The sequence below is a fragment of the Phoca vitulina genome, unplaced genomic scaffold, assembly GCF_004348235.1.
Source record: "Phoca vitulina isolate PV1807 unplaced genomic scaffold, GSC_HSeal_1.0 scaffold23, whole genome shotgun sequence".
NCBI classification, from domain to species: Eukaryota; Metazoa; Chordata; class Mammalia; order Carnivora; family Phocidae; genus Phoca; species Phoca vitulina.
Window position 1 is genome coordinate 24,170,067 of NW_022589726.1, and position 21,301 is coordinate 24,191,367.

Sequence of the window (21,301 nt, forward strand, 5' to 3'; positions counted from 1 at the left end):
TTTTTTCCTTCACCTTTGCTTTTTTGTGGTTGATTATGATTTGTCTGGGCATATTTATCTTTCTTTTGAGTTAATCCTATTTGGTATCTCCCAAAATTTGTGAATTTTTAAATTTGGGGAGGTTTAGGAAATTATTTCTTCACCTTTTTTTTTTTATGTACCAGTCTTTTTCTCTTATTTTTCTGGAACTCAGATGACATAAATAGAACTTTGGATGTTGTCCACAGGACCCAGAGACTCTTCATTTTCTTTCAGTCTTTCACTTTTCTGTTCTTCAGATTAGATCATTTCTTTTGATGTATCCTCACATTTACTGACTCATTCCTTTTATTTCCAATCTGTTGTTGGGATCTTATTTCAGATACTGTATTTTTCAGTTTTAAAATTTCCATTTATTTCTCTGTTTTTTATAGCCACTATTTCTCTCCTGAGAACCTCTGCCTTTCCATTGATTTCCTTTAATATATAGTGACCCAGATTAATATTTGTTTTCTTTTCTGCCAGAGGGCTAGTTGAGTTCCGATCCTGATACTTAGAAACTGGCTTTGTGACCTTAGACAATTTACTTAATTTCATTGTATACAGGATGGAGACGTTTTCACAAAATACTGTAAAAGTTAAATGAGATAACTTAGGAAATGTCAGAAAGTAGTATCTTGAAATAGTATGGAATGCATACCCAAAGTCCAGCTCTTGGGGCATTTGGAGCATTTATAATAAAATTACATTTAGGAAAGAATCCCAGTATCTGCCCATGCCTGATGTTAATGTAGAAGAGTGTTCTTTCTTTTTTACTTTTTAAGTAAGTTTTCATAGTAAGTGATAATATTTCCAGATTAGAATACTAATGTTTTACAGAAGTAGGATTGTGAAATGTCTCTTTAAGTTATGGTGAAATATTCATTTGAGAATACATTGATTATATACTTAGGTAACATAAAATTATATTTATCTAAGATAACTACCTAGGTGAGTTTAAGAAATTCAGATAATAGGCAGAACTGGAGTAGAGAGAGAGTAAATGTCCTGCTCACTGCACAAAACAATTGCTTTTTTCTTCTCAGTACTAGTTTCACTGTAGCAATTTGTACCAATTTACAAAGGATTAGAGAATGACATTTCTTGAGGAACCAAAGAGTGACCTTTCGCATCTGTGCAGAAAAGAGACTAATTTCTGAAGTTGAAACTCTATAATTAAGGTTTTTAAAATCTTGTTTAAACAGAACAAAGCAGTATTTCAGAAGCAGTGTTTTGAACATTGTCCCTTTTTTCCCTGTTATAGGTGAAATCCCTTTCCATTCCATTGTAACAAGCATTTTTATGTGGTCATTTACTGTCATTAATTCCTCTTCAGTTCTTAGGATTTGTTTGTTTATTTGCAAGTGTTTCCTGTGCTATATATGTTTTTGGGAGGTGGGTAGGCAGGGATTGCCAATTCAGGTTGGGCGTCTTTCTAGGTTAAATTAAAGATATAATTGACAGTTTTTCTGTTTTGGATTAGAAAAAAAGATGAAAAGATAATCAGTTCCCCTACTTCTCATACTTCCAACCAGGATGACTTTTTTCTCTTGGCTGTTCTGCTTGCCAGATAAGAGGGTATGGTGCTTTTGATCCCAAGGGCTCCTATAGCTAGTCCTCCTGGAAAGTTTGGTTGTGAAATGAGTCTCTACCACCTCACTGTTCTTTTGTTTTTTGTCTTTAATAGGCATAATGCTTAATCTTCTGAATGTAAATTCTGCTCTTCCACATTTATAACTCTTCCCTTCAAGGGACCTGTAATAGGCATTGAGGAATTGCTGATGGAAAGAAACCAAAAAAGTAAGAGCTTTAGCTTTGCCTTTACCATTTGAATTAGTTATGTCATCTTGTTTTAGTAAATAGGGATGAGAAAATGGAGAGGAGAATCTTGAAGAGAGGTGAAGATTGCACAATCAGCTCCTCCTTTCTGTTCCCTCCACCATACCTTAAGCAGGGGTGGTGTGGTTATTAGAGAAGAATTGCATAAATATATGTTGAAATTATTGGAGGACATGTAACATGATACTGCTTTATAGTGTTTTTCATTTGGAGAAATAGTGGAAGCCTTTCATATGATTTCCTTATCAAACTGTTCATGATGAAGTAGCCAGGCATATAGAAGGCACTCGTGTTTCTTTTTTAAAAGAAAATATTGCATCATAGATATATTCTTCTTATAGAGTGGACACCTGTCACATAAGAGTGTAACCCAGGGGCGCCTCGGTGGCTCAGTTGGTTGAGCGTCTGACTCTTGGTTTGGGCTTAGGTCATGATCTCGGAGTTATGGAATGGAGCCCTGGTCAGGCTCCGTGCTCAGTGTGAAGTCTGCTTGAGATTCTTTCCCCTTTCCTCTCCCTCCCTCCCTGCTCCTCCCTCTGCTTGCTCCCATGCACACTCTCTCTCAAATAAATAAATAAATAAATAATCTTTAAAAAAAAAAAGGTGGGGGGGTTGTCACCCAGTTGGGAGTCAGCTGTAGTGCCTGTCTTCCCTCAAACAGTGAAAAATGGTTAGCTCCATACCATTACTAGGGTTTCAGAACTGATCTATTTCTACAGCATTGCCTTAGAATTTAGTGGGGTTGTGAAGTTGTGCCTGTTGCTTTTAATCTCTGTTTCTCCATGGGCTCTAGAATACATGACCTTTCAGTGTTATAGAAATACAAGAACCAGAAATAGAAAATTCAGATACCTCCTCTCAAGCTCATCAGTGGCGATGTAATATGGGTGACCTCTACGTGTTGGCGATAGTATAGAGCCATTGGAAAGATTGAGACCATGAAGTTGTCAGTGAAAAAGTACTTTTGTTGCAGGGCACCTGGGTGGCTCCGTTGTTAGGCATCTGCCTTCGGCTCAGGTCATGGTCCCAGGGTCCTGGGATCGAGCCCCACCTCGGGCTCCCTGCTCAGCGAGGAGCCTGCTTCTCCCTCTCCCTCTGCCTACTGTTCCCCCTGCTTGTGCTCTCTCTCTCTCTGTCAAATAAATAAATAAAATCTTTAAAAAAAAAAGTACCTTTGTTGAAAACATTAACAATTTATGTTCTAGCCCCAAATTACTTTCACATGTTAGTCTTATAAAACATTTTAAATTTTACTGACATATGGTAAAATTGATCTTTTTTGGTTGTGTAGTTCTGTGAATTATAATACATGTGTAGATTTGTATTACCATCACCAGAGTCAGGATTCAGAATGGTTTCCGTTACTGCCAAAAAGCTCCCTCATGCTATCTTTGTAGTTCAACCCTACCCAAACCCAAGTGACAACTGATCAAAGAATTCTTTGTCATTACAGTTTTGACCTTTTGAAAATGTCATATAAATGCAGTTGTGTAGCATGTAACCTTTTGACACTGGCTTCTTTGAATATATATTGCCTTTAAGATTCATTCAAGTTGTTAAGTGACGCACTAGTCCATTCCTTTCTTTTTGGCTGAGTAGTATTCCATTGTATGGCTGAATGTACCATAGTTTATTTTTTTAAAAGATTTTATTTATTTATTCATGAGAGACAGAGAGAAAGAGAGAGAGGGTCAGAGGGAGAAGCAGGCTTCCCGCTGAGCAGGGAGCCCGATGTGGGACTCGATCCCAGGACTCCGGTATCATGACCTGAGCCGAAGGCAGACGCTTAACCATATGAGCCACCCAGGCGCCCCCATAGTTTATTTTTATTAAATGTAGTATATCAGTTTGTTCTTTTCTTGTACTATCTTTGTCTGGTTTTGCTATCAGGATAATACTGAACTCATAAAATGAATTGGGAAGTATTTATCTTCCATTTTCTGGAGGAGAGTGTGTTGAACTGGTGTTATTTCTTTAAATGTTTAGTAAAATTCACCAGGGAGATTATCTGGGCCTGGAGATTTCTTTTTTTGGAAGACTACAGATTTAATATCTTTAAACAGTGCTAGGGCTATTCAGTGCTATTTGCTCGAAGTTTAAATTTTATTGATTTTTCTTTTCAAAGAACAGGCTTTTGGTTTCATTGATTTTTCTGTTTCGATTTCATTGATTTCTGCTCTCTTTCTTTCCTTCTGCCTACTTTGTATATCTTTTTCTTTTTTAGTTTTTTAACATAGAAGTTTAGATCATTGATTTGAGACCTTTTCTGATGGAGTCATGCTTTCCCTGCCTCTCACATATTATAACTATTGATATATTTGGATTTAGTTCTACTTTTTTATTTTTTTATTTTTTAAAGAGAGAGTGCGTGCGCACGTGTGAGGGGGGTGGGGAGCAGAGGGAGAGGGAGAGAATCCTTAGCAGTCGCCATGCCCTTGGTGAGGGGCTCGATCTCACGACCTGAGATCACGACCTGAGGTGAAATCAGGATTTGGATGCTCAACCGACTGAGCCACCCAGGCACCCCTGTTTTATTTTTTTGGTTTCCTCTTTGTTCTTATGTAACCTCTTTCTTTGGGTTATTTGAACATTTTTTAGTATTCCATTTTAATTTATTGTGTTTTTGCCTATGTATCATTTTTTTAGTGATCACTCTAAGAATTATAATACATATATTTATATTTTCACAGTTTCCTTAGAATCAATATTTTATCACTTTAAGTGAAATATAGAAACCTTATCACCATGTAGGTCCCTTTACCCTTTATGTTGTAGTTGTCTTATGTTATGTCTACGTGTATTGGAAATCTTACTGGAAAGTGTTGTTATGTTTGCTTTTCATTGCCAAACATATTTTAAAGAATTCAAGAGGAGGGTAGTTAATTATATTTATCCAGATATTTATCATTTCTGTTGCTCTTCCATCTTCACAAATCCAACTGTGATGTTTCTAGGCGTGGATTTCATTATCCTGTTTGGGGTTTGTGAGCCTCTTGAATTTAGAGGTTTATATCTTCCAGCAAATTTGGGAGTTTCTGGCCATTATTTCTCTTCATCTTTTTTCTCTGTATCGAACTCATTTTCTTCTACTTGGGCTCTTGACATGAATGTTAGGGTTTTGGTGTTGTCCCACAGGTCCTTGAGGCACTAATGTTTTTTTCAATATTTTTTCTATTGCTCTCAGATTGGGTAATTTCTGTTGATCTGTCTTTAAGTTCACTGACTTTCCATTCTGCTGTTGAGTCTGTCCAGTGTATTTTTCTATTTCAGTTATTGCATTTTTCAGTTCTAAAATTTCCATTTGATGGTTCTTTATATCTTGTGGGTTTTTTGTTTTTGCTATGACTTTCTAGTTTTCTCTTTGTTTCAGGAGTATTTGCTCTTACTTGTAGAGCATGTTTTTACCTGCTTTAAAGTCTTTGTCAGATAATTCACCCAGTGCTCTAATATCTATGTTATCTTGGTGTTGTTTTCTGTTGGTTCTCTTTTCCCACAGGAGTTTGAGATTTTTTTGTTCTCTGTGCCAAGTAATTTTGGGTTGTGTTTTGGAGATTTTGAACATTATGATATGAATCTTAGTGTCTTGCTTAAATGCAATGGAGAATGTTAATGTTTTTGTTTGGGCAGGTAGTTGATTCAGTTAGGTTTTAGGCCACAATTACAACCAGCTTTCTTCAGGTTGTAGTTTTAATCTCAGTTCTGTTTTCAAAACCTTTGTTTGTAGTACATTTGGATTTTTCCCATAATATGTATTACCCAGTAGCCAATCTGTGACTTGCATGGCGGTTTATCCTATATTTTAGTCTTCAGAGTCTATGGTATGCTGCTTAAGGTTAAACCTGTAGATTTACAGCTCAGGGGTGAGCTAGGAGTTCATAAACAACTTATAATTATTTAAATGCTTTCCCCTCTATTATGCACATGGTGTTTTCTAGATCCCTGGGACACCCCCCCCCCCACCCCCACCCAGGTCCTCTGGCTGGAAACCCCAGTCTTCATTTCATTCATTCCACTGTGGTGCATATTTTCTACAGTTTCATCTGGAGGCAAGTGACAGAAAGACAGGAGAAAAATTGAGATTAGTCCAGTTTCTTGAGTCAGTGAGGATGGTACCTTTCCCTCAGAGTTTTAGGCTTCTGCTAGTTCTGTTGCTGCCACTGTTGAAGCTGTCAGGATTGCTTGGGAATTGGGTCATGGGGAATGAGGAACAGAAAAAAGAAGAGATTTCCCTTACTCTTTCTAAGCAATTAGGAGGCCCCTTTTCCACTCCTTGGACAGAGATAGAGGCCTTTTCCTAGAGCTTTCTCTCTCTCTGCTGTTCCCAACAGCCACTTTTTGGGTTTCAGGTGCCATTAAGTCCAGGCTGGGGGCAAAACTGGATGGAAAAATTAGAAGCTCACTACCAGCCTGATAATATATCAGATTCTGGGCTCTTCCCCAATCCACCTGCTATTATTTACTTTCAAAATTTCAATTAGCTGCTCCATTTATTCTGTCTGGGTTTTATAGTTTCAGTCAGTGAGATTAACAAGGTGGAATGTGCTTACTCCATTTTACCCAGAACTAGAACTGCCCTGTTTACTTATTACCAATTTTAGAACGTAATGGCAACTTGAATCTCCTTATTTCATTTAAATTTGGTTTGTCAATTACATTTTTTTTAAACATATCGTGATCCTGTGTGTAACAGTGCAAGCCCTTTTGAGGAGATGATGCTACATTAAATGTAAAAGGAAATAGGAAAATTAATTTCTCTTTTAGAGCATAGTCTTCATGAAATCTAATTTTCCATAATTATATTACATTTGAAAAACTTGTTTTCCTATTTTCAGTTTAATCTATGTGTTCTGCCTAAGGATTTCCAGTTCCCTTCACTTTGGAACTATTTTATTCTTTATTCATTCTAAACTTTTAAAAATGATTTGCTTCGGGGGTGCCTGGGTGTTCATTCAGTTCAGTATCTGCCTTTGGCACAGATCATGATCTCATGGTCCTGGGATTGAGCCCTGCGTTGGGCTCCCTGCTCAATGAGGAGTCTGCTTCTGTCTCCTCCTCTGCCCCCCCCCCATGTTTGCACTCTGTCAAATAAATGAAATCTTTAAAAAAAATAATTTGTTTCAGTGATTAGGTTATTGGTCATTGTAGAGTTTAGTATGAGGTGATATGCTTCATATTAGTGGACTCTTGGCTCTCACATGATGTTGCAGACACTGCATGAGAATTTTAGAGACATTCTGAAGCATATCTTCACTTCCTAGATTGATACAGGAAGCTGATTTTATTATAAGACTGATAAGTGTAGGTGACTTCATCTTTTTTATTTTCAGTTTCCTTGGTAAACAACAAGATATAAGATTATTTGGTCATCAATGAATGGTGCTTGGGAAACAAGCTTTTTTTGGGTATAGGCCCAGAATGAAGGAATTGAATATGAAAGAGTCCCAGAAAATCCTGTTGTTGATCAGTTGCTGAGAAGCAACCAGATCACTGAAGATCTTATCAAAAACTAAATTAGAAAGTATTTCCAGGGACTGATGTGCAATAGTAACTGAAAGAAGAGCATGTGTCTTATCTGTTCAGGCTGCTATAACAAAATATCACAAACCAGGTAGCTTAATAAGCAATGAAATTTATTTCTCAGAGTTCTGGCAGCAGGGTGGTTGGGTGAGGGCCCTCTTCCAGGTCACAGACTTTCCCTTGCATCCTCTTGTGGTGGAAGGGGCTTGGGATCTCTCTGTAGCCTCTTTTATAAGGCACTAATCCCATTCATGAGGGTTCTACTTTTATGATTTAAGCACTTTCCAAAGGCCCCACTTACACTATCACATACTCAGCATTTTAGCATGTGAATTTTTGGGGATGCAAACATTCAGACCATAACAGCATGTGAATGAGTTCACTAAAGCTAAAATTGATTGAAAGTCTTAATCCATTTCAGTTTTACTCTTGGTTGTAGTTATAAAGTTGGGGTGAAATTGAAACTATTGGTAGAAATGAAAATTCTGTTGCTGTTTTTGTAAATACATACCATAATTTGCTGGTTCTTCGTTGTACTTTTTTTTTTTAAAGATTTTATTTATTTGATAGAGCACAGGTAGGTAGAGCGGCAGACAGAGGGGCAGGCAGAGGGAGAGGAGAAGCAGGCTCCTTGTTGAGCAGAGAGCCCGATGTGGGCTCGATCCCTGGACCCTGAATCATGACCTAAGCCGAAGGCAGACACTTAACAGACTGAGCCACCTAGGCACCCCTTCATTGTACTTCCTGATTAAGAATTTTATTTTTAACTGAAAAAATGTGATGTTGAAAAAATACATAATTGTGATCATAAATAAAGAGAATTGATGTGTTAAAGGGACAAACATTTTGTTTACTATAAAAAGACCTATTAGTTATTTAAAAAAAATTTTTTTTAAGTAGGCTTTACCCAATGGGGCTTGAGCTCACCACCCTGAGATTAAGACCTGAGCTGAGATCAAGAGTTGGACACTTAACTGACTGAGCCACCCAGGTGCCCTGATTATTATTTTTTTTTCTAAAGATTTTATTTATTTGACAGAGAGAGAAAGAGAGTGCACAAGCAGGGGGAGTGGCAGAAGGAGAGGGTGAAGCAGGCTCCCCGCTGAGCAGGGAGCCCAATGCGGGGCTCGATCCCCAGACCCTGGGATCATGACCTGAGCTGAAGGCAGGTGCTTAACCGACTGAGCCACCCAGGCACCCTGCCCCGATTATTTTTTTAAATGTATGGTGTTCAGTTGGACAATCAGTATACTCAGATAATTATGTGGAATGTAATATTTTATAAAACTTGTTGAAAGAGAAAAGATACTTCTCTTTTACCAGTGTGTATGTCCGGCCATTATCTGAAAACCTTTTTTGGAGGTTAAGCCTTTATGGTATGGGGTCAGGCACAGTGTTATCTTTTATGTTTTTCCAGCGGTCATTTCCATATAGGAAGTCTAACATAGCAAGCACATGAACTTACCTATGTGCTCTGATTTGCATGTATCCTTTCTTTGTTTTGAAAATTAAAATTCTCACTATCATGTTTGAATTGGTAATTCCAGTTCTGTGTCCTTTAAAGATGGAAATGCTGCAGTGGTACAGAATGGTCAGGGGTTAGAAAAATACGTTTTTAATCCCTTTGGTCTCAGTTGGGAAGCCTTTTTTACAAATGTACATATATTGCAAGGATTTGGTGCTTATTATATGCTCCTGTTACATCTTGTGCTTACCCCCATCATAGCACTTGCTATACTGTACTATATGGTAATTGTTGATTTTTGTTTTTGTTTTGTGTATCAGTGCATAAGGCCTAATGGTACCTAGAAAATAGGGGCACTGGCTAAATATTTATTAAATGAATAAATACAGGCTGTAGCAAGGTAGGGAATCTGGTATAGGGCCTATTTGAATAAAGAGAGAGAAAGAGAAAAGTGACTATTGGTTAAGCATACTTAAGGTCTGGAGTTCAGGAAGTAATTTAAATTCTAGTAGTTGTTGAATTTCTGTATCTTTTTCTAAATTGTCTTCTTAGGTGATATGACCAGTCTATTTGTTGGGGTAGATTTTTTTCTAATTCTCTGTTACTTTGTTTTCAATTGGTTTTTTCCTATATGCTGAAATGTGACTTCTTGTGCTTCTCTCACTAAACAAAATGTTTTCGTTATTCTTTGCCTCCATTACCTGTGTGTATTTTCATAGTTGAAGGCATATACTTAACTGTGTCAAAATGTCTTACATTCTAAATAAATTGTATTCACTGTTTAAGGCCTTCTGGAATAAATCATTCTTTATATTTAACTCTTCTCTTTTATTCTGAACCCAAGATAAATAGGGTAGCAGCTGGGTGAAAGTGAAGTGAAATGGGACTAATTTTCATAATTCCCTCCCCAGAATAGTTTGATGGAAAACTGATTACGTGACTGTTCCACCTGAAGAATCTTAAAGGTAAGAGGGCTTGTGAATATTTGTATAGTTAGGAAAAACTTAAAAATGACACTCGTAGGTACTACCTTGGAAATTGTGGTTATAGCTTCACTTCACTATGACCTCTTCTTTTTTGCTGGAGTTGCCATGTTAAAACCATTTAGTGTTTTCTCTCTTATACATATATAAAATAGGAAATAGGATGCAAAAATCCTAGGACTATTTTCTTTTGAGACCTAGATTTTGTCTTGCTTCAACATTTTTGTTTCCAGATAAATAGGAATCTTGATAAATACTGTCAGTGTAGAATAAAGAACATATTTATCCTTACATAAGGTCTGTTTGAAAAGCTATTTGACAATTTAAATTTTGTGAACTCTTTCCTCCTCACATTCTTTATGTGGATATTCTTTGAAATACAGGAGTTTTTAAAATAATGAAAATCCCTTCTTAGTGAGAGTCATACAGATTTACGATCTTATATCCTATGATATACCGAAGATCCTTTTGGGGTGGGGTGGTGTTCATGTGTTTGTGCCTGTGTGTTAGTTGTTGGGTACTTCTTTTGTGCTAGTCTTGTGCTAAGCACTTAAAAAGGATTATGTGATTATGTAATTTAGTCTTCATAATGACTGAAGTGGTTACTACATTTATCTCCATTTGATAGATGAGGAAACAGGCTTAAAGAGGTTAAGGTCACACAGTTAGTAAGTGGCAGATTAGTTGTGGTTTGAACCTGGACAGTTTTTTCTAAAACCTGTGCTTAAAGGGACATTCCTGTCTCTATACTGGTATTAAAGCTCCAGCAACAAACATGCAGGTGAGGGATATTTTAAACAAAAACATGTTAGAATAGCCCAGTTGAAGCAAAGAAGTCTACTTACAAACTCTAATAAAATTGTTGTACAGGCAGAAAAAAAAATTTGGGAGCATTTTGTAAGGGATTTAAAAATCAACAATTGTAGAGCAGGACTGAGTTGATTATGTAGCAGAGAGGCTGGAAAGGAAATAATTATTAAGCTGAAGGAGTTAATTGCCTTAACCTTACTCTGAAGTGAATTAATTGAAGGCACTAGAGCAAATACCCGTGATAGTTTAAGCCAGATTGATAAAATAAATGTAGATAAATCAACAAAATCACATAGCCTTCAGGGTGTTTTAAAAGGAACTCAAGGACAACATTGTAGAACCATTGACTCAGATGTGTAATAAGTTAACTGTTGGGCCAGAGTACAGGTTGAATATAGATGTAGAGATGCCTATACTTTAGAAAGCTTGAAGAGCCCTCTGCAGTGAGAGACTGAGCCACATCTGTAAACTTTTTCTGGAAGGGGCCAGGTCGTAGGTACTTTAGGCTTTGCAGAGTATATGGTTTCTGTCACAGTTATTTTTTATTCGCCGTTGTTGTGCAAAGGAAGCCATAGGCAATATCTAAAGGAATGAGCATGGCTGTGCTTCAGCAAAACTTTATTTACAGAAAAACTGGCCTATAATAATGCATGCTATCCCTCCCTGGACATCAATAAAAAATAGCCTCACTATGGTTTCTTCAAGTGAAAATAACATTCTTAATGGGAGGATCAAATTTTTAATAGATAATTGGGAGGCAGTTAATGGCTTTATTTAAGACTGGGATTGAGATGAAAGATCCTGCATTTAATAGTAATGGTTATTAACATTTGAGTGTTTATTACTGCAAGACAATGTCATAAGCACAGTTTTGCCTGAAACCAGTGCCCAAGTCATGAATCACTGAAATATACCACTCAGAGTACCTTACTGAATGCCCCCTTTTTTTTAATTGAATTTTTTGGACAGGGGATTGAATTTGGGGACCTGTTTATCTTGGATAGAGGATTGGAAATAAAGGAGAAAGAAGAATAGATTATTTGAGAGTGGTTCTGGGAGTCACTGGCTTCTCTGAAGACCTTAGCCATGTGAATCAAAATAGTATTTAGCATCTTCAAGAAATACGCTTTGTCCTGGCATAAGTATGCCCAACATAGGGACAGCTCTTACTTTTTCCCAGTATCCCTTTTATTCAGCCTTGGCTCCCATTTATCATATCTGTGCCCTTCTATGATAGATTCTATAATGGCAGGATTGGGTTTGAGAGTGGGGTGGGAAATAGAGTTAAACTTTCTCATGGCCTTTCGTATGTCTTCTATTTTTGTACCCAAAGGATCTAACTACTCTTTTGACAGAATATTAGTAGACTTGATCAATTTACTTGTTACTCAGAAGTGTTGATTTGTGTTTTTTCAGTCCTATGTTTGCCTTTGTCTCACTTCTGTTTAGGGAAAACAAAGAAATTGGGCAGTCAACACTTTTATTACCCTTCCCTATTTTTCTGTTCTTACTAGCACCAGTAATAATAATAGGGGCACCTGGATGGCTCAGTTGCTTGAGCTGTCGGCTCTTAATTTCGGCTCAGGTCATGATCTCAGGATCCTGGGACCAAGCCCATGTCAGGTTCTGTGCTCAGCAGAGAGTCTGCTTGAGGATTCTCTCTCCCTCTCCAGCTGCACACCCCCCCATCCCCTCCTGTGCGTGCTTGGGCACTAGCTCTCTCTAAAAATAAATCTTTAGGAAAAAATAATGATAATAACAGCTACTTACTGCATGGCAGTGCAGCTGCGATTTGACTGTAGGTCTAAGTCTTAACTAGGATGTTCGTATCTTTAGATACTGTGGACTTGCTTGAAGGACAGTAGGAGGAAGCAAGGAGAGCGAGGTTTGAAGTGAACTGGATGTAGATGGAAGGAAACAGGCTTTGGAAGAGAAAAGGATGGAGAGAAGGGAAGGATAGGAATTTTAAATGGAGCTGGCCAAGGCTAAAATGTTTAGTTTCTATTAGTGGGAACCTCTGGTCCCTTCTCTGATTCCTTGAAGCTTGAGGTGCTTCAGCAACTACTACAATAGGGAATACATTGCTAGTGTCTTAGGTGTAACTTGAAACAATTTTCTTTATATCCTGGAACTGTGCTGTCCAGCATAGTAACCAGTAACCACATTGGATTACTTAAATTTAAATTAATTAAAACCTAAATCGAAAAATTTTGTTCCTCAGTGGTACTAGCCACATTTCAGGTGCTTGATAGAACAGTTCCCTCTCGGGCAGTCCTGTTTTAGAGAACTGAACTATTTTCTACACTACTGTTACTTGAATGCACTATAATGGCTGGCCTGGGATTCTCAATTCCATGTATTCCAGGGTTTATGTGGGAGAATGAGTTCTGAATTCTGAAAACTGATTGATACTAGTGCTCTTTTTTTTTTTTATTCCACGTCTAAAAGTTGATGCTTTTATGATAAATAAAATTTTTAAATTAGGTCATTCTTCCCAAACTTTTTTTTTTTTTTTTAAGATTTTATTTTTGACAGAGAGAGGAGACAGACAGAGAGATCCCAGGACCCTGGGATCATGACCTGAGCTGAAAGCAGACGCTTAACCGTCTGAGCTACCCAGGTGCCCCTGAAACCGTTTTTATGGACATATTTGGAATAGTATTTCTAATACATAACAGAAGCAATATGTAATGAAATAAAAAGGGCAGCTTGGAAGATATAAGTGCTTTAAGATCATTATGTTAGGGATAAAAGACTTAAAAGATGCTTTAGCTTGGAAAGGTGGAGCCTGGGAAGAGATATTAAAGACTGAAATTGGTAAATTAAAGTCCTCTGAAAAGTAAACAGAATTAACTTAAAATCAAGAGTGAACAACCATTCTTTGAGATTCATTTGAGGTAAACCAAAATTAAAAGAAAATTCTGTTTGATTTATAGATAATTAATATACAGAACTTGGTCAAACTATTAAGGAGTCTAGGTAGAATATGATATGATTAAGAGTCATTAATAGTTAATATCATGAAATCAAGTTATATCTAACTTTTTGGGTAACCACAAGGAGGGATAGTCCTCCCACCCACAGCTTATCTCTTAAGTTTTTTTATTGACCACAAATTATTGGCTTAGGACCATGCGTCTGTATTGTATTCCTGTGCTTCTGTTACTGGAAATTTAAAGCAAAACTGGTATTAAAAACCATGAGTCCTTAGGTTAAAAATTGGCATCTAGGCAGATAGAACAAATAAATATGAGCAAGTTATGACTATAAGTTGTTGAACTAAAAGTTGTGGCTTTTATCTAGTGAAATGCTAAAACCCTATCATTTTGAATGAATAAACTGGTAATGTAGCATAATTGGTTTAATTAGATGGCAGCAGTTAATACATGATGCATTCAAGAAGAAGCACACAACTTCTAAGGATTTGGAGCACTTAGTTTTTTAAGCAGATTTCTAACAGGGAAGGGAGTCTGTAAATTGATTGAGGCTTCTTAGTTTCTCAGTGATAAACTATTGCTTATGTACTTCATTGCATGAGTTAAAATAGGGCAGTATTTACTGTAAATGTTAATTATAGATTATAGTTTATATGTTAATATAAAATATGAAAACAGCCTAGAGTATCCAATAGGACATAAATTACTTAGCTACATAAAGGAATAGGATATTGCGTGTTTTGAGAACTTCCTAGATTTTTAAAATATTGTATTAATTTTCAAATTGACATTTTATCACATTTAATTAACTCAGATATTTTTTACTCTTAGATACTTAGGATACTGGGGGAGTTGGTATGGTATGAATTTCACCACATAAAGATTACACTCAATTATAGATCATACCAGGAGCACAGTATGCCTTCAAAATCAAGTTGGAAAGTTGCCTAGATCAGTGTTTCTCAGGCTTTAACATAGGTATTAATCATGTGCAGATCTTGATAAAATGCAGATTCTTATTCACTAGGTCTGGAGTGGTGGCTGAGGTATCCTGCATTTGTAACAAGTTCCCAAGTGGTACTGATACTGTCCTTCTGAGTGAATATCAAGTAATCTATGATTGTCTGAATATTTTTAAAGTAATCTTCTGTATCAGTAATTCCATTATTGTAGTTGCTCAGATCAGAATACTTTGGAATTATTCTGGAGTCTTGCTCTCTAACACATACCTCACATTCAGTCTTTCTGCAAATCCTGATGGCTGTATTTTGAAAATAGCTGGAATTTGATCCCTTTTCATCACCATTGCTACTACTGTGGTACAAGCCGCTGTCATCTCCTTCCCTAGATGATCAGTCAACTTTCTTTTTCCTTTGCCTCCTCCTCTGCTTAAAATCTGCTACTGGCCCATATCACTCAGAGAAGCAGTCAGTGTGTCTGTTTACCTTAGCCCTTAAGGTGTTGCATGATCTTATTACCTCTCTGTCCTCATTTACTACTTTTCATCTCTTTCATTCTATTCTAACCACACTTGTCTCCTTGTTTTTCCTTGCACATATCAGACACACTCTCTTTTCTGCCTTTGGACTTTATATTTGCTGTTCTTTTCTGCCTCGAATGCAGGTCCTCTAGGTATTCACATAATTCTCTCCCTTGATTGTTTCTGATTGCCATTTCAAATTTCACTTTATCAGAAAGGCTTTCCCTAAATATTCTGTGTGAAATAACACCTTCTCCATAATTGTATGTTTATTTTATAATTGCATTGTTTTATTTTTCTCAACTTCTCAACATACTAGATGTTTTAGTGTGTTTATTGTATCTCCCCTGCTAGAATGTAGTCAGGAATTTCTGTCTTGTTCAATGCTACACTTAAAGCATTGCCTAATAGTATACCTATGGCACTCAATGAATCTTTGAATTAAAAAAAAAAAGCAAGCCCAGGAAGAAGTCATTGGGCCTCTGCTTGAATACCTTCATTGATAGGTTTTTCTACACCTCCCTTCAGAAGAGCCCATTCCATTTGAAGGTAACTGCTAACCTTCTCCTTAAGCTTTCTGTTCTTCCAGGCTAAACATTCTTACTACTTTACCTTTTTGCATATGAGATGGTTTCCAAGGCTGTCACCAGTTTAGTCATCTTCCCTGGACATTCATCATTTTGTTGTTTGTCCCTAAATAAAATAGCACCAGAACTAAAACAAATGTTGCAAATGTAGGCTGAAGGGGAAGTTTTCCTTTGTTTTTGACAGTCTGCTTTTATTAAGGCAGACTGTGATTAAATTAACTTTTTAATTTTTTTTTTTTAAAGATTTTATTTATTTATTTGAGAGAGAGAGAATGAGAGAGAGCACATGAGAGGGGGGAGGGTCAGAGGGAGAAGCAGACTCCCTGCCGAGCAGGGAGCCCGATGCGGGACTTGATCCAGGGACTCCAGGATCATGACCTGAGCCGAAGGCAGTCGCTTAATCAACTGAGCCACCCAGGCGCCCTAATTTTTTTTTTTTTAAGATTTTATTTATTTATTTGACAGAGACACAGCGAGAGAGGGAACACAAGCAGGGGGAGGGGGAGAGGGAGAAGCAGGCTCTCCGCTGAGCAGGGAGCTCGATGTGGGGCTCAATCCCAGAACCCTGGGATCATGACCTGAGCCGAAGGCAGACGCTTAACACCTGGCCACCCAGGCACCCCTAAATTAACTTTTTAAAGTAACTCTAATCCTTACCGATTTTGACTTTTTAAACTACTAAAACCTTTAAGTCTATGTGCTACTAAGTTTCTTCTGCTTTACAGTTGGTTTTTGAACCAAAGTGTGAGTCTTTGCATTTGTCCTATTTAGCCTAAAAGAATTTTCCTGGGCAATGCATACCTTTAATGTAGAAACTAGTATGTTTAAATTATTGAAGAAACTAATAGAAAAATTACTTCATATAAATATGGGAGAATTATAACTGATGAAATTGGGGATTTCCTGTGCTGAGATACTCCAAAATGTTTTTGAACAGCTCATTACAATCATATGTCTTGCATCAGTTCAAGAAAGAATTGAGTTAACTTAAAAAATAATTTTACCTCATAAACTTATTCCCCTTGACTAACAAATTCATTTCCTTTCCTACATTTCTTGTTTTGCCTCTTGTAATCATCATTTTCTTAGTCCTCAAGGCCAGAGTAATCCTTGACTCCTTCCCTGTATTTAGTCATCATATCTCAGAAATTCTTAATTTCTTGCTTTTTTATTCACTTCATAGCCAATTACTCTAGCTATGCAGATCTCTCTGCTTCTAATCTCTCCCTGCTATAATCCATTTCTGTGCTTTGCTGACAGATCATTCTTTTAAAAGATTCATTTATATTACTTTTATCCTTTCAGTCTTCTTCAGAGGAATCTCTAAGATTGGGTCTAAACTTCTCAATCATTGGAGATCCATTTGTAATCTGTCCCTACTTGATTTATGGTGTTTTGCGTATTGCTTTCCTTACCCATTACTGTAGTCTTCCAGATGAACTTCTTGGCATATATCCCTCCTCAGTACACATTCTCTCTCTCTCATACTTTTACTCTTCTTGTTGTTGTCAGATTGGCCTAGTTAAATGCTATTTTATTACTTTAGACTATGTTGCCCCTTAAATGCCTTAAGCTCAACACACATAACCTATCACCTTCAATGAAAACTCCAGTTCAAACTGATCTCTTTTCCCTAAGCTCCAATTATATTTATGCCTGTACCACAAAATCTATCATTTAGTCTTTGTTGCTTAATACTTACACAAGGTTTTTCCTTTCAGTAAGACTGCTTGATGACAAGGAGTATAAAAGAGTACTGGATTATCCATAAAATTTACTGGCTTGGCTTGTACTGTGTTCTTTTATGTGTAAAATAATTTCTTACAGTTCTGGGTTTTTGTTTTTCATTGATACTGGGAGAACACAAACATAAAATTTCTCTATTGTAATTTATCCTATAGGAAACCCTTTTTCAAGGAGAAATGAAGAAGAAAACTATATATACCCTAAATGTGGGAGATCAGGAGTATGAAGATATGGAAGGTAACTTTTTTATAACTTGTGTGTTCTTAGTGTTTCTAAACTGTTCATTTGTGTACATTTCAAAATTCACAAAGAGTTTTTTGTTTTCACTGGTCTTAAATTCTGAAATAAGCTGCCTGAATATACGCTATATATACACTGAAGAAGTGTATACATTTTTTCCCCTCCTCCCATGTCTTATTTTTGATTGATTGAGGTTTTTGGTTTGTTTGAACTCTTTAAATTTTTATTCCCTACTGGTTTATGAATATACTAATCTGTTTTTGTTGTTGTAATTTTCCGTTTTGGGTTTTTAAAATAGTTGGCATTGATCTTTTCTCTGCTTCTAAAGGTAATATTTTAATATTCACTGCTAACAGTAAAAGAACCTTAGAACACTTTAACTCTGATCATCCTGCTCTTCATAGGTTATAGTCATCCATTATTTTTTTTTTTTGAAACACCAAGATTAGTCGATATTTTAACATAGATAGTATTTGGGGGGATTTCTTCTCCATTTCTTTTTTTCTTAAAGATTTTATTTATTATTTGAGAAAGAGAGAATGAGCATGGGGTGGGGAGGGTCAGAGGGAGAAGCAGACTCCCTGCCGAGCAGGGAGCCTGATGCGGGACTTGATCCCAGGACTCCAGGATCATGACCTGAGCCGAAGGCAGTTGCTTAACCAACTGAGCCACCCAGGTGCCCCCCATTTCTTTTTTTCATCCTGAAAAAAGCTTTAAGTTCCTTTAGTGAAAGTCTATTAGGGATAAATTCTTAAGTTTTTGTTTTTATTTTATCCTCTTCAAAACTATTCAAAGATAGATCTACAATTCTGGGTTGATAGGTTTTTGTTTTGTTTTTTTCTCTCTTAGCACTGTGGAGATATTATTTAACCATTTTTCTGGTTTTCTTTTTTCTGTCAAGAAATCTCTTTTCAGCCTAATTGTCAGTCCCTTAGAGATGATCTGTCTTTTCCCTCATTTTTCTTTTTAGATCTTATTTTTATCTTTGATGTCTTTGACATTGTACAGATCTGCTGCATTGTTTCTGGCATGGATTATTTTCATTTCTCTTGGTTACCATACCTTGTATGTCCTTTATCTTTTGGATCTTTTTTGTTTTGTTTTCTCATTTCTCAGCCATTACTGCTTTAACTGTTGCATATTCTTTATTCTCTTCTTCTGGGCTTCAATTAGTATGTTAGACTTTGTTCTGACCTCATTTCCCACTCTCCTTTCTCAGGTTACATCTCCTTGTATGTCTCTTAAAGTCTAGATAGTTTTCTCAGATCTCTCTTCCAGTTCACAAATACTCTTTTCTTCTGGGTCTAATATGCTGTTTAATCATTCTATGTTGTATTTGCAAATTCTGATATTTGAAGCTGGTGGGCATCTAAATAAATTTAGAGTTAGTAAGTATAATATATAAAATGCAAAAAAATAAATCTAAATAAATTCTTGTTTCTGGTGATTCTTACTCAAGGTAACTTATTTTCTTAGGTTTGGTAATGTTTGATTATGAACTCATATTTGATCAGTTTAATCTGTAGAATTCTGAGGGCCTACCTAAGGGATGTTTTCCTTCAGAGGATTTGTATTTGCTTTTTCCTGAACCCATGCTTTACTTTAGCCATGTTGGGGGTCTTGACCTAATATGGAAGTCTCTTAGGATCAGTTCCCCTACCTGGGTTGGTTGTAAGTCTCTAGATGTGAACCCTAATACGAACGTTTGCTCCCAGGACAATCCCCACTTTTTCATTTGCTTGGTGTATATTGTTCGTGTTTCAGCTGACAATTTCTTTATTTTTGTTTCATTTTACGTTGAATTTTGGAGTTTCTTTTATTTACTTTTGAGCCCACAGTACATATTCTTGTATGGTGGTTATATTGCTGGTGGGCATTTAAATTAGTACAAACCCTAAGGGATAAAATTTGACAGTATCTGTTCAAACTACAGCTGTACATACATGTTGATCTAGCAATTCCTGTTTTAGGGATTTATCTTATAGATAGCTATTAAAAATATGAAATGACAGTTTTTCATTGTAGCATTGTTTGAAAGAGCCAAAGATTGAAAACAAGTGAATGTCCATCAATAAGTTAAAACAAAAAAATGCTGACTAGTGTGTATAGTGTTTTAGTATTTGTGTAAAGAAGGAGCTTTAAAAGGATATGTTTTAAGAGTTGCTTCTGCACCAAAAATCTTTGGAAGAACACAGAAGAAACTTAATAGTTGTTACCTGTTGCATTCAGTGGGACTGGATGGATGGCAGTAGATTTGAGTGGGAGATTTGTCACTATAACCTTTTTTTTACTTTAAAATTTTTGAACCATCTGATTATTACTTAAAATTAATTTCATAAAAAAATTCTTTTTACTTCCCCATTAAAAATGTAAATTAGTAAATGTTGGGATATTGTGCTCAAGGAGTATGTTTGTTACATTGTAAGATTTAATTACTTTGTAGTAGGGGAGCCCTTTAGAATATCTAGTTCATGATACTGCCACAAACATGTCATTTGGTCTGGAAAACTTGAAAGCATATATGGCTGCTTTACTTTATAGGTGAAGAAAACAAAGATAATACTGCTACCACTGGTCTGTTGTACAGTGAAGCTGACAGATGTCCAATATGTCTTAATTGCCTGTTAGAGAAAGAAGTTGGTTTTCCAGAAAGCTGTAATCATGTCTTCTGCATGACCTGTATTCTTAAATGGGCAGAGGTGAGTCTGAGAATAAATTAAATATTACTGTATTTTAATTCCCTAGCATGGTATCATGCCACCTAAAGAGTTGATAATGCCTTTTATAAATAACATGTTTTCCCCTTACTGTGGACAAATTTCCCTGTATTATTCAAATTCTGTCAGTACACTTTCTTCTAGTTTTTTTACACATCTTTTTTGTTCTTCTATAGTTAAAAAATTTTAAGTGCATATCTTAAAAAACAAAACAAAACCTTATAGGAATAACAGATTTTGGGGGGGGTGGTAAAAATGCAGTAATTCATCTTTGGTATACTTAACCCTCTTGGGATAATATCTGCTTACTACTAATAACACCTTCTGTCTGTTTTGTGTTTTATATTTTTCAGAGAATTTTTACATAGATTATTTGATTTCTTCTTGTATCAGCCTTGTGGAATAACAAGAGCAGATGTAGTAGTGTTCTTCAATTTTACAGATGAGGAACTTGGATTTTGTGTTCTAGAACTTGACCAAGATTTCATAGCTTAAAGAGGCAGAAGTGAATTTAGAACTGCCATTTTCTAATTCTTGTTTTTAATGTAGTATGAACTAATTTCACAGTCCAAGTTAATGATATTACTGAGTTTCTTTATAGGTTGTAAGTGATTAAGAAAAGGATATTTTGGACTTTTAATGTATTATGTTGACTTAGTTCAGGCCAAATAGATCATGGTACTGGTACATTGAATCACTGAATACGCATTATAAGCCCTATTGTTACGAATTGTGAAATAAAAAAATTCATTGTCATATGAATCATGCTGTATTTTTCTGCGTTAGTAGTCTTTCAGTGTGTAAAAATGAATAAAGGAGATAAATCACAAAAATATTTTTTCAACAGTAGCTGCATTCAAATTGATGTCTTTAAGCACATTGGAATTAATTGCTTCTTACATAATTGGGGCTTTCAAAGTTTTGTGTTTTACTTATATTTTCACTAATAGTGTAGAAAGGAGA

General features: G+C 36.2%; 1 protein-coding gene across 3 annotated transcripts in view; it reads left to right on the top strand.

Annotated features, from left to right (window-relative positions):
- SCAF11 (SR-related CTD associated factor 11) overlaps positions 1–21,301 on the top strand; it is a 74,195-nt gene that overhangs the window by 10,811 nt on the left and 42,083 nt on the right. Inside the window, exons 2-4 of one of the 3 annotated variants that reach the window (XM_032420864.1) lie at positions 9,751–9,804; positions 17,537–17,618; positions 20,163–20,320. In XM_032420864.1, coding sequence (XP_032276755.1) covers positions 17,558–17,618; positions 20,163–20,320 — 219 coding nt within the window. In that variant the 5' untranslated portion in view covers positions 9,751–9,804; positions 17,537–17,557. Of the gene's footprint in view, positions 1–8,599; positions 9,805–17,536; positions 17,619–20,162; positions 20,321–21,301 lie in introns of those variants that run through there. The other 2 variants (XM_032420865.1, XM_032420866.1) reach the window with 2 other exon arrangements.